General features: G+C 39.6%; 1 protein-coding gene across 1 annotated transcript; it reads right to left on the reverse strand.

The window, feature by feature from the left end:
- Positions 1–9,746: 9,746 nt before the first annotated feature.
- On the reverse strand, positions 9,747–13,567 carry LOC138305714 (uncharacterized PE-PGRS family protein PE_PGRS46-like). The gene is made up of 3 exons (XM_069245994.1): positions 13,495–13,567; positions 12,278–12,469; positions 9,747–10,354 (listed from the first exon to the last, which is right to left on the reverse strand). Exons 1-3 carry the CDS (start codon positions 13,565–13,567, stop codon positions 9,747–9,749), a joined length of 873 nt encoding a protein of 290 aa, XP_069102095.1.
- Between the last annotated feature and the right edge of the window lie 371 nt (positions 13,568–13,938).

Genomic DNA, 13,938 nt, shown 5'->3' on the forward strand with positions numbered 1-13,938 from the left:
GCTAGTTTTTAAATATAACTCAGAAGGATTTCATTCAACATTTCGCGTTATGTAAAATTTCATCTTTGAAACCATTGTTCCAATTTACTTTTATTACATAAAGATGATCATTTCTGTATTTCCATCTATTTATATCGTCTTTGTGCCGTATTCTTCTTATATATTATTCCAATTAATTTTCTCATATTTCTTTTATACGTTTAAAGTTGTATGATCTATCGATTTCGCTTTTTTTGCCAAAGTGAAAACTGTTTAAGTGTTTTACACATTTTTCTCCGTCTGTCTGAGGTTTAAATTTTCTTTGCTAATTTTACCAGTAGCACGCGTTCAAATGTCACAAGCATGTTACCTAACTTTTTTTAACAGAGTGTTAAACTTGACAATGTTACAAAACACTAATTGAGATGGCTATAATCGGTCCCAAACGGGCTAAACAAGACAACTACATTGTAACACGCAGTTCACTTTTTTCATATGCTGTATACGTAAATTTAATAATGCATGGCTTATTCGTGAACCATATAGTCGTATGATGTTCTCGTATGGCGAAAAATCTTCCTGTTCTATACCCTTAATAAACTTATTTTCAACTTCAAATGTATTATCAACAATGAAACACATACATTCTTTTTATGCAGACAATTATTTTTTTTTTTTTAAGTTAATTTAATTTTTAACTAATTTAATATGTTCAACATTGATTATATTGCCAAACTGAGTTACGTTAAAATCAGTCGTTTACGTTCTAAATAAGGGGAATAATTATTTTATGTACCTACTTGAATGCTATGGAAATATCGATTTGAAGCAAAATGAAGACAAACAGTTTAATTATGTATGGCTTAATCATGACCCGTAGCGTTATAATGGATTTGGACGATCGGATTAGTTTCTCTTTTGCAAGATTAATATTTCTAATTTCCTGCCTAGCGATTGGCTGATGGCTAAATGATCACATGAGGTTGACGGATATTACAAGCCAGATAGTGATTCACTGAACAGGCAGACAACCGAACAAAACTTTAGTAAAATGGGGTAAAATATTTCATTTTATTAATATATTTAAAGTTAATAGTCGGACAAAGAAAACCAGTCTAAATGCGTTCATTGGCCTTCAAAAAATTCTCACATATTAATACGACGGTTAAATTCTGCTTACGTTTCCCAGTTCTGACCATTGGAATAAAGAAAAGTTGAAAGCGAGGCTGCGTGGAAATGTAACCACGGACATAGTCAGCTGGGAGGACGTTTTAGGACTCCTATACTGTAAATTAATTTCTACGTACGCAGACAGATTTTGATGAGAAAGTTTATTTTTCTATTCCATAAGAAATTATACTGTATACATTCACAACATTTTTACCGACTTTAGCCATCCTTGCCCGACTGTTCACTTTAAATACATGTATGTTAGAATATTGTTATAATGAGGTTATAAGTCCCTATTTCAGCTGTCTTCAATTGGTGGTGGTATATGATGTATACAATATATTGACGTTCATACATTTTACATCATACTTACGCGCCCCATAGAATATATTCTTAGCGGAATTGCTCCATACAAGCATGGTTAACTTAAAAGCGAAATCCAATCCCTATATGACACGTATGAAGATTTAGATCAATACAATATGTTTGGCAGAACTGTGTACTTAGCATAAATTGCTTTATAGGGATTGAATTTATTTTCTTATTTCCATAGCGGTTATGAATAGCAGAAGCTATCTACATTTCCAGTGGAACACGTTAGCATTAGAAAAAAATATGAAAATAATTGAAAGGTTATTATATTATATTTAAATTATGACACCCATATACAACGAGAAACGAGATTGATGGAACAGCTGGATGACAAAGTCGTTCCACAACGTCGCGTTTTCAAGCTTCTGCCTTCCGGTCGACTTTTGTTTTGCAAATGACAAGCGATAAACAAGAAAAATAGTTAAAATAAGATTTGATTGACTTATTACAGTAAACCTTAGTTGATTTTATATCAAGAAACAACACATTAAAGATTATACATTAAAATATTGTGGGGGGACTATTTTTATAATTGATATAAACTGGCGTGATGTTTGAAATCTGCTGACCGATTCACGAGAATCGTTTTATTTATAATGTTTTCATAGGCAAATGTTTGTTTTTGTTAGTTGGTTGATTTATATAGTGATGAAACACTCAGATTGTAAATATAAATTATTGTTTGTTTTCTCTACCTTTGTAGGTATGCAATGTATGTAATATACTTTTTAAAAAAATCAAGTGTTATATACGAACCGGTTTTAATTGAAGGTCATTTACGGGGACTGTCTTGGATTAAGGCGAATTAGGTTTGCTTCATTTTCTCTCTCCGATTGCATAAATCGATTCTGCATACTTTTCACATGAAACTTAGACTTACAGCCTATAAAAGACAGAGGTTCTCGATTTTGAAATCAGTTTCACTTTATGACACTATACGGATGAGTTATGCCACATCTAAATGAGGCCCACCGGAACAATGCCATCGGTCTGTTAAAAGTAGCCAAATCGCAGACAGCAGTAGCCACGACCTTCAATGTGTCTCAGAGTACCATCTTTCGCCTTCGGGATAGGTATCGACAGCATCGATCAACCCATGACCAGACCAAGGATGACAACAGCAGCTTAGGATCGCTACATCAAAGTTCTAAAATCGGAATAGTTTCACTTTTCTCTTCAGAGTTAATTTACGCGATCAAGAAACAATTATATTAATGTATTTGCGTGTTTCTCAGCTTTGCAAACTTTGATAGCGTATACATTAGCATATTCCACGAGTCAGCAGTAAACATCGTTTATATCAAACTCCAAGAGAGCTGACATTTTAATTCATTTTACAATAAATTTGTTCTATAAATATAATGATTATACAATGATTGCAGAAATACAAAAATAAATTAACTTAAAAAAAATGTTTTTAAGAACAAAATTGTCTGAATCCTGCTTAGCGGATTCGCACAAAAGTGTGTAAACACATTTTTTCATAACCCGATAAAATTCTAAAATAGTGGTGAAATGCTATTTATTAATTTGATAACATAAAGTATTATTAAATATACCATTCTCGTAATTTTTCAAGGGATTTTTTTTCGGAATCAATACGCAACGTCAAGGCCTCTAATGTTACGTCACGGTCAGGGTTTCGCGACATTCTCGGAATTATTTTCATAGTGGTATACAAAAGAAGTATTAGCCAATCAGAAACCCAGATTCGGTATGAAAACAAAGAAAAAAATATTCGTACTGGTTTGTTGGAAACGAACAGATAAAGGGTCAAACGTGAATGGCGATTTGCTATATGGGTGTAAAATTACCTCTAAAGGTGAAGTGAACGGATCAAAAATGAATTTGTGATCCCCAAAATTTAGTTATATAACATTCGTAGTACAATTATTACATTAATATATTATACATCGTATGAATGTTGGGACTATTTTTCACTTCGTTATACATAACAAATCGAGTTCTGTATATTATAATTGTACTGTTTTTGCCTAGAAAACACGGTGATCATATTTAGTTGCGGTACCATGTGTATTTTGTCTAAAACCAAATCCAATGTATATACATCATTATAATGCATGTATGTTGCAAACTGCGTTCATGCCACCGTATACTCAGTCCATATGGAGATAAATCCATAAGTAATGCAATATTAACATAATTCCCAATGTTGCTAGTGTCTTTCAGTTTAATTCAGGAAGACATATTTAGCATGGCCATTTTAGACAAGAAATTCTATTTAATTGGATTTTGATTTTCCTCAAATATTTCACGGTCGTTATGTTTAAATATTGTGTATATGCAATATGAATATCAATCGGCGGCGCGAGAGAAATATACTAATTCAACAATTTCGAATTAGCATTTTCTTTTGTTTCATGGTAAGTAACAACAAACGGGGATTTCCGTCACAAACGTTATGAAAAGTACAATATAATGCCTGCCATGAGTCCCACCAAGCAGTTGGATTAACTCTTCATCACTTAACTTATCAATCATCTAAATCGTCTAAAACTACTTTTGATGCATTCAATAGTTATCGGCTCTTAGCTGATTTCTTGCAGAATGCGCGTTTTTTTCAAACATCCATGGATAATCTCATTTGAACTAACACTCCTTTAGGATCATATTTGCATATAAGCCCCGTTGTATAATGTATATTTGTATGTCACGTGAAAATTATAGTTTAAAAGTGATGTTGGGGTTTGTTTAAAGTACCCCAAACAACTCTCAAATATACAAATATCTTATTGGCGTTTGAGATCGTATAAATTGATGAATTTTCATTAAATACATGGCTAACTAATTTTGAATTCTTCTTTAATATCGACTTACTGTTTTTTATTATGATTTTCTCTTTTTGTTGATGTATGTGTATCTAGCTCCATGTTTACATGGAGTTAACTAATAACAAAAATGAAAAGAATACTTCACAGTTACTTTGTCTTTTTAAAATCAGTTGGATATTTCATACCAACTAAACCAAACCAATACTGTTGCTGTAAAGGTACAAATGTTAGCGGTAGGACTATTTGGGCGCGTTTTGCTAATTCATGCATAGAGCTAAAGTTTGTAAAAGGGTATTTCTGATTTTGTATCAGCGATTAGCGCACATCTTTATCTATGTTGCCAAACCCTACGTTTTTTTCGCATTTGCGCAAAATGTTGACTGCGTAAAAATTAGTATTGCAATATTAGGAAGCGTGACTATATAACCAAACAGATTTTTATACACGATAATGTTAAAATTATATGTGCCGTAACTTGGCGAAAATTTTGACATATTATTTTTTCATCGTTAATCTATTAAAAACCATAAGGTTTGATGAATAAATCTGTAAAAATCATTCAAATGGCTTCAGATGACTTATAAACGTAAGTTATAACACAGAAATTTTGTACTGTAAAATTGTTGTTTTTATGCCTTAAATATGTTTACATGGAAACATACCTGCAGAAATCACTTTTACAATTAATAATAACATTTTAAAAATGTGTAATGAAATTGTAGACCACAATTTGGATTTATGGTCTGACCGTATGTACTCATTTCACTTCACTATTGATGTAAATAAATGTTTTTAGGCAGTACTGCCAAAAATCATTTTCAGCTCTTATTTGTACATGTAGAGTTAAAACCTATGCATTGAAAGTACTGTAATTTTCAAAAAGTTGGTAATTTTTGGTGATGAATAACAGCTCATATTGATTCGTGAGTGTGAAAAATACGGCACATATAACTTTAACTTTTACCACTGTTTATGTCATCTCATAGATGTCCACACATGAATAGAAAATGTTATATATATTTGCCATCTTGCTTAAGATTTATTTTGGGAGATGTCATCTTTTTTAATTGCGCACCAATCATTAGACTAAATTGTCTCCTTCTGGCAAAAACAGATTGGAAATGATTTAATATATTTATACCTAATTCACATATGTGCATCTCCCATTTTATATGTTATGAATACTGTTGCTACATAAATATTCAACCAACATGTTCCAAACCTTTTTCACACACTTGTTACAAGCAAGAATACCAGAAATGAGAAACCAGCAGCTAAATTCAAAACACAATTTAATTATATATACAATATTATACAGAGATGGTTTACAATATCTCAAGTAATTGGTGGTGGTACAAGAGTAATACGATGTTACTTTTCTGTATGCGAATGTCCTGATATAATCCTTGATCCTCCCAGGTTTCAAATTAACAATAATCACAAATCCACGAGGAAAATGAATGTCCACATATGATTTGTAAAGTTCCAGGCAGTATGAATAAATCCACACAAAGTGTTGTAATAATCCACAGATAAAGTCACAATAGCTCTCCCAATAGAATCTAATATGGCACTGTACAATTCTTGATATGTCTTATTACAGGTCTCATTAGCTTTGGACAGTTGGAGTATATATAGCTAAACCCTAATTCAAGAATATTGGAGAACCTTCTACTTCTAGAAATATCTCACTAAAAACAGTAAACAAATAAGCACACAGAACTTCCTGGAAATAGATCATTTTCTAGATCTCTACTTATAATCAACTTGTTTACAAACATATTTGTTTATACATGATAATATTCTAGAAAGTTCTATAACCTAAATCAATGATATGACCTTTATAGGATGTATTGATAATAAAGCTATAGGAGTTATCTCCCTTATCTAATAACAACATGTATTTAGTGTCATACATAACACACTTTAAATTCGAAACTTTACACAACAAAACAGAAAATCGAACATGCCGGTTATTCCTTATATCGTGGTAGGGAAGTTTGTTATTGTGGTTTTACTTGTGGCAGAAATTTGTGAATATTTCGAAGATTAGCATATCGTCGACGTTTTGACAAATATGGCGGTTTTTTATCCAATTGGACTTCACCAGTGTAATCGGAAATATCTCTTGTCCACTAAATGTCAAGGAGAAGTATTTAGGTCGACTAATTTGACATGTAATAATAGTGTGAGTTAGTTTAAAATTGCATTCTATCATCGAGATGGCTGGACTAGGTACTTATAGAAATCACCAATGGATTTAGTAATAAAAAGTCATAAAAACATATAGTTTGTTGACTTAATCTGGTACAGCCAAACTGGACTTAAATTTCCCTGACGTATGTCCTTCAATAGTATAAAAAATAATTAAGCCAATAAATGCATATCAGTTAAGCAAACGATTCGTTATCAAATTTGTGTAATGTTATGTTTCCATGTATATTCAACTTAATAATCAAGTTTTTGAAAGAGAAAAAAAATATAGATTTACAATGTATATGTTTCATTTAGCTCATAAGGTAAAAGATGTTTTCAGAAACAGATTTTTTAACTGATTTTTTTCCAGAAAAGTTGCATTTTCGAATTAGGTTGAAGCTTGTTTCCTAAACATCAACATTTTTTGCAAAATAGTCTTTACGTATAAAGAACGTCATTTACAGAAATATATTGACATATTTAAGCATTTCAATATCTCCGTGTATGACGTCATAATACTCAACGTGCAAATCTTTTAGTCTATGCAAAAATAACCTCAAACCTCTGGCCAATAGAAAAAAATGTTTCATATAAAATTGAAATATATATAGGTACAATGTTTTTTTTATGAAAAACGTGGTGGCGCAGCTTTGATATCGGTTTTCAATTCAAAGTCCAAAATGCCATATATTTGGCATTTACCCACCATAATGTGATGCATAAAATCAAAATTGTATGAGGGCAACTATACATCTCCTCTTTTTCAAATTATTGTACTCTTGGACTAAATTGTCCCTTTAAATGTACTTGTAATGGAATTCGCTACCTGAATCAGTTGTATCGGCGGCTAACAGTTTTATAAGCCACCTAAACAATCATTGGAAAGACCACCCCAACAATTTTAAACCATCGTTTTAATGGTTCAAAGTCGGATCGACAGAAATTAATTGTGAAGGGACAATGGTCAGCTAACTGGTTCAAGCTCCAATTATGTAAAATGTGGACCAAGAGACTGTTTGCGGTTCAATGTCTGCCCGTCGTTAATACATGTATGTGCATAGTTAAAACATTATAGAATAATCAAACCAAAAATAGATTCCTGGAAATCCCCTTTTGGGCAGAAGATTTCATAGAGCGGTGAATGTTTCGGAGCCTGATGATTCGGTATTCAGGGCGCATCAGTTTAAAATGTTTAATATATAAGCTGAGCAATACATGTGGATGTAAAATATGTAAAGAAATTTTAAAATTCTGTCAAGTGTGTGTCAGACAGGGGGAGGTAATCACCATTGGAATTTCATGCACATTTTTGTTCAAGTTTTGGAGAGGAAGTTCAGCCAAAGTTCAGCCACAGCCAAAGTTCAGCCAAAGTTGTTACATGAATCCGGCTTACTATTCCATTTTATTTGCTGAGCACAAAGCCAATCACAAAACAGAATGAACTAATTAAAGTTTAATTGCCGGAAACCTGAAACTATACCCCGTAGTAAACAGGACCACTGCAGGCAAGTTGAAAAATGAAAGCTATATATGCTTCAAATTATTCAGCATCATACAATTTTAAAATAAGCTTTAAACAAACTAGCTACTCCATCCTGGAAATACGATAAAATTCATATATTAAGCTACATTGAAAACAAAATGCGTCAGAATATATTTTTTGTGTCAAATGCAACGGATAGCATAATAGTAGTTACTGGTCCGTAACACATACATCAGTTGATAGTTTTGACCACGTTTCCAGTTGTTTCCTTAAAACTGTCTTAACCATGACATTCAGTCAAATTCGTTTTTGCTAAACAATAGAACGAGTACTTAACAAATCATTCAAAACGTTTATCTCGATATCAACGAAGTAATCGATAAGTGATATATATTCTAATTTTTACATGAACATTTTATATCTGGCAAATAAAGAAGTCCCCAGTCTTACTGACACTGATGGACCGCCAACCCTACATATCACAATAGTCCCCAGTTATACCGTCTCCAGATGTACCACTCACCCCGCATACCGCCACCCTAGTCCCCAGTTATATCGTCCCCTGATGTACCACCAATCCCAAAATAACGCCACAGTAGTCCCCCATTATATCGTCCCCTGATGTACGACCAACCCCACATAACGCCACAATAGTCCCCTTTATATCGTCCCCTGATGTACCACCAATCCCAAAAACGCCACAATAGTTCCCCATTATATCGTCTCCTGATGTACCGCCAACCCCACATACCGCTACAATAGTCTCCGTTATATCGTCCCCTGATGTACCACCAACCCCACATACACCCACAATAGTCTCCCGTTATATCGTTCCCTGTTGTACCACCAACCCCAAATAACGCCACAATAGTCCCCCGTTATATCGTCCCCTGATGTACCACCAACCCCACATACACCCACAATTAGTCACACGTTATATCGTCCCCTGATGTACCACCAACCCAATCATACCGCTACAATAGTCCCCCGTTATATCGTCCCCTGTTGTACCACCAACCCCACATACACCCCACAATAGTCCCCGTTATATCGTCCCCTGATGTAGCGCCAACCCCACATACACCCACAATAGTCCCCGTTATATCGTCCCCTGATGTACCACCAACCCACATACTGTAACAATAGTCTCCCGTTTATATCGTCCCTGATGTACCACCAACCCCACATACACCACAATAGTCCCCGTTATATCGTCCCCTGTTGTACCACCAACCCCACATACCGCTACAATAGTCCCCCGTTATATCGTCCCCTGTTGTAACGCCAACCCCACATACACCCACAATAGTCCCCCGTTATATCGTCCCCTGATGTACCACCAACCCCACATACCGCTACAATAGTCCCCCGTTATATCGTCCCCTGATGTACCACCAACCCCACATACACCCACAATAGTATCCCGTTATATCGTCCCTGATGTACCACCAACCCCACATACACCCACAATAGTCCCCCGTTATATCGTCCCCTGTTGTACCACCAACCCCACATACACCCACAATAGTCTCCCGTTATATCGTTCCCTGATGTACCACCAACCCCACATACACCCACAATAGTCACACGTTATATCGTCCCCTGATGTACCACCAACCCATCATACCGCTACAATAGTCCCCCGTTATATCGTCCCCTGTTGTTCCACCAACCCCACATACACCCACAATAGTCCCCCGTTATATCGTCCCCTGATGTACCACCAACCCCACATACACCCACAATAGTCCCCGTTATATCGTCCCCTGTTGTACCACCAACCCCACATACACGCTACAATAGTCACACGTTATATCGTCCCCTGTTGTACCACCAACCCCACATACACCCACAGTAGTCCCCGTTATACCGTCCCCTGATGTACCACCAACCCCACATAACATACACAATAGTCCCCCGTTATATCGTCCCCTGTTGTACCACCAACCCCACATAACGCCACAATAGTCCCCCGTTATATCGTCCCCTGATGTAGCGCAACCCACATACACCCAAATAGTCCCCGTTATATCGCCCTGATGTACCACCAACCCCACATACTGTAACAATAGTCTCCCGTTATATCGTCCCCAGTTGTACCACCAACCCACATACACCCACAATAGTCCCCCGTTATATCGTCCCCTGATGTACCACCAACCCACATACACCCACAATAGTCCCCCGTTATATCGTCCCCTGATGTACCACCAACCCCACATACACCCACAATAGTCCCCCGTTATATCGTCCCCTGATGTACCACCAACCCCACATACACCCACATAGTCCCCCGTTATATCGTCCCCTGTTGTACCACCAACCCCACATACCGCTACAATAGTCCCCGTTATATCGTCCCCTGTTGTACCAACCCAACACCCACAGTAGTCCCCGTTATACCGTCCCCTGATGTACCACCAACCCACATACAACACAATAGTCCCCCGTTATATCGTCCCCTGTTGTACCACCAACCCCAAATACACCACAATAGTCCCCGTTATATCGTCCCCTGATGTACCACCAACCCCACATACACCCACAATAGTACCCCGTTATATCGTCCCCTGATGTACCACCAACCCCACATACTGTAACAATAGTCCCCGTTATATCGTCCCCTGTTGTACCACCAACCCCACATACACCCACAATAGTCCCCCGTTATATCGTCCCCTGATGTACCACCAACCCCACATACCGCTACAATAGTCCCCCGTTATATCGTCCCCTGATTTACCACCAACCCCACATACACCCACAATAGTCCCCCGTTATATCGTCCCTGTTGTACCACCAACCCCAATACCGCACCCAATAGTCACAGTTATATCGTCCCCTGTTGTACCACCAACCCCACATACACCCACAGTAGTCCCCCGTTATACCGTCCCCTGATGTACCACCAACCCCACATACACGCCACAATAGTCCCCCGTTATATCGTCCCCTGATGTACCACCAACCCCACATACACCCACAATAGTCCCCCGTTATATCGTCCCCTGATGTACCACCAACCCCACATACACCCACAATAGTCCCCCTTTATACCGTCCCCTGATGTACCACCAACCCCACATACACCCACAATAGTCCCCCGTTATATCGTCCCCTGATGTACCACCAACCCCACATACACCCACAATAGTCCCCCGTTATATCGTCCCCTGATGTAACACCAACCCCACATACACCCACAATAGTCCCCCGATATATCGTCCCTGAATGTACCACCAACCCCACATACACCCACAATAGTCCCCCGTTATATCGTCCCCTGATGTACCACCAACCCCACATAACGCCACAATAGTTCCCCGTTATATCGTCCCCTGATGTACCACCAACCCCACATACACCCACAATAGTCCCCCGTTATATCGTCCCCTGATGTACCACCAACCCCACATACACCCACAATAGTCCCCCGTTATATCGTCCCCTGATGTACCACCAACCCCACATACACGCCACAATAGTCCCCCGTTATATCGTCCCCTGATGTACCACCAACCCCAACATACACCCACAATAGTCCCCCGTTATATCGTCCCCTGATGTACCACCAACCCCACATACACCCACAATAGTCCCCCGTTATATCGTCCCCTGTTGTACCACCAACCCCACATACACGCCACAATAGTCCCCCGTTATATCGTCCCCTGATGTACCACCAACCCCACATAACGCCACAATAGTCTCCCGTTATATCGTCCCCTGATGTACCACCAACCCAACATACACCCACAATAGTCCCCCGTTATATCGTCCCCTGATGTACCACCAACCCCACATACACCCACAATAGTCCCCCGTTATATCGTCCCCTGATGTACCACCAACCCCACATAACGCCACAATAGTCCCCCGTTATATCGTCCCCTGATGTACCACCAACCCCACATACACCCACAATAGTCCCCCGTTATATCGTCCCCTGATGTACCACCAACCCACATTACACCCACAATAGTCCCCCGTTATATCGTCCCCTGTTGTACCACCATACAACCACAATAGTCCCCGTTATATCGTCCCCTGTTGTACCAACCAACCCACCAATAGTCCCCCGTTATATCGTCCCCTGATGTACCACCAACCCAACATACACCCACAATAGTCCCCCGTTATATCGTCCCCTGATGTACCACCCAACCCCCACATATCACCCACAATAGTCCCCCGTTATATCGTCCCCTGTTGTACCACCAACCCCACATACACCCACAATAGTCCCACCGTTATATCGTCCCTGATGTACCACCAACCCACATACACCCACAATAGTCCCCCGTTATATCGTCCCCTGATGTACCACCAACACATACACCCACAATAGTCCCCGTTATATCGTCCCCTGATGTACCACCAACCCCACATACCCCACAATAGTCCCCCGTTATATCGTCCCCTGTTGTACCACCCAACCCCACATACATCCCACAATAGTCCCCCGTTATATCGTCCCCTGATGTACCACCAACCCCCACATACACCCACAATAGTCCCCCGTTATATCGCCCCTGTTGTACCACCAACCCCACATACCGCTACAATAGTCCCCCGTTATATCGTCCCCTGATGTAACCAACAACCCCACATACACCCACAATAGTCCCCCGTTATATCGTCCCCTGTTGTACCACCAACCCCAAATAACGCCACAGTAGTCCCCCATTATATCGTCCCCTGATGTACCACCAACCCCACATACACGCCACAATAGTCCCCCGTTATATCGTCCCCTGATGTACCACCAACCCCACATACACCCACAATAGTCCCCCGTTATATCGTCCCCTGATGTACCACCAACCCCACATAACACCCACAATAGTCCCCCGTTATATCGTCCCCTGACGTACCACCAACCCCACATACACCCACAATAGTCCCCCGTTATATCGTCCCCTGATGTACCACCAACCCCACATACACCCACAATAGTCCCCCGTTATATCGTCCCCTGATGTACCACCAACCCCACATAACGCCACAATAGTCACACGTTATACCGTCCCCTGATGTACCACCAACCCCACATACACCCACAATAGTCCCCCGTTATATCGTCCCCTGATGTACCACCAACCCCACATACACCCACAATAGTCCCCGTTATATCGTCCCCTGATTTACCACCAACCCCACATACACCCACAATAGTCCCCCGTTATATCGTCCCCTGATGTACCACCAACCCCACATACCGCCCACAATAGTCCCCCGTTATATCGTCCCCTGATGTACCGCCAACCCCACATACACCCACAATAGTCCCCCGTTATATCGTCCCCTGATGTACCACCAACCCCACATACACCCACAATAGTCCCCGTTTATATCGTTCCCTGATGTACCACCAACCCCACATACACCAACAATAGTCCCCCGTTATATTGTCCCCTGTTGTACCACCAAACCCCACATACACCCACAATAGTCCCCGTTATATATCCCCTGATGTACCACCAATCGTCATGTACCACCAACCTCCGATGCATACCGACACAATAGTCCCAAGTTTACCGTCCCCTGATGTACCACCAACTCCGCATACCGTCATCGTAGTCCCCCGTTATATCGTCCTCTGATATTCCACCAACCCTGCAGTTGTACTCCGCCACAGTAGTAGTTCTCCGTTATACCGTTTCCTGAATTACCACCAACGCCAAATGTCGACACACCAATAGTCCCCCGTTATATCGTCCACATGATGTACCCGCCAGTATTCACGTGTAGGTATCAGATCAGCCAGTAGTCCAAAGTGTATTGGTATGAGAGACCAGGCAGTATTACACCTGTAGATATGAGATCAGCGCAATATCACACGTGTTGGTTTGAGATCAGTCAATATCACACGTATATGTTTAAGATCAGCCAATATCACACGTGTAGGTATGTGATCAGCCAGTATCACACGTGTAGGTATGTGAT

The sequence above is a fragment of the Argopecten irradians genome, chromosome 13 (genome assembly GCF_041381155.1).
Source record: "Argopecten irradians isolate NY chromosome 13, Ai_NY, whole genome shotgun sequence".
Taxonomy (NCBI): domain Eukaryota; kingdom Metazoa; phylum Mollusca; class Bivalvia; order Pectinida; family Pectinidae; genus Argopecten; species Argopecten irradians.

What these genes read in the sequence shown, in the direction of transcription:
- LOC138305714 (XM_069245994.1), bottom strand. Translation starts at nt 13,567, where the DNA reads ATGACGGTATGCGGAGTTGGTGGTACATCAGGGGACGGTAAACTTGGG. An exon ending in TGTGTCGGTATGCATCGGAG is followed by an intron (nt 12,470 to 13,494) that starts GTTGGTGGTACA and finishes GTGGTACATCAG; the next exon opens with GGGACGATATAACGGGGGAC. An exon ending in AACGGGGGACTATTGTGGGT is followed by an intron (nt 10,355 to 12,277) that starts GTATGTGGGTTG and finishes TTGGTACAACAG; the next exon opens with GGGACGATATAACGGGGACT.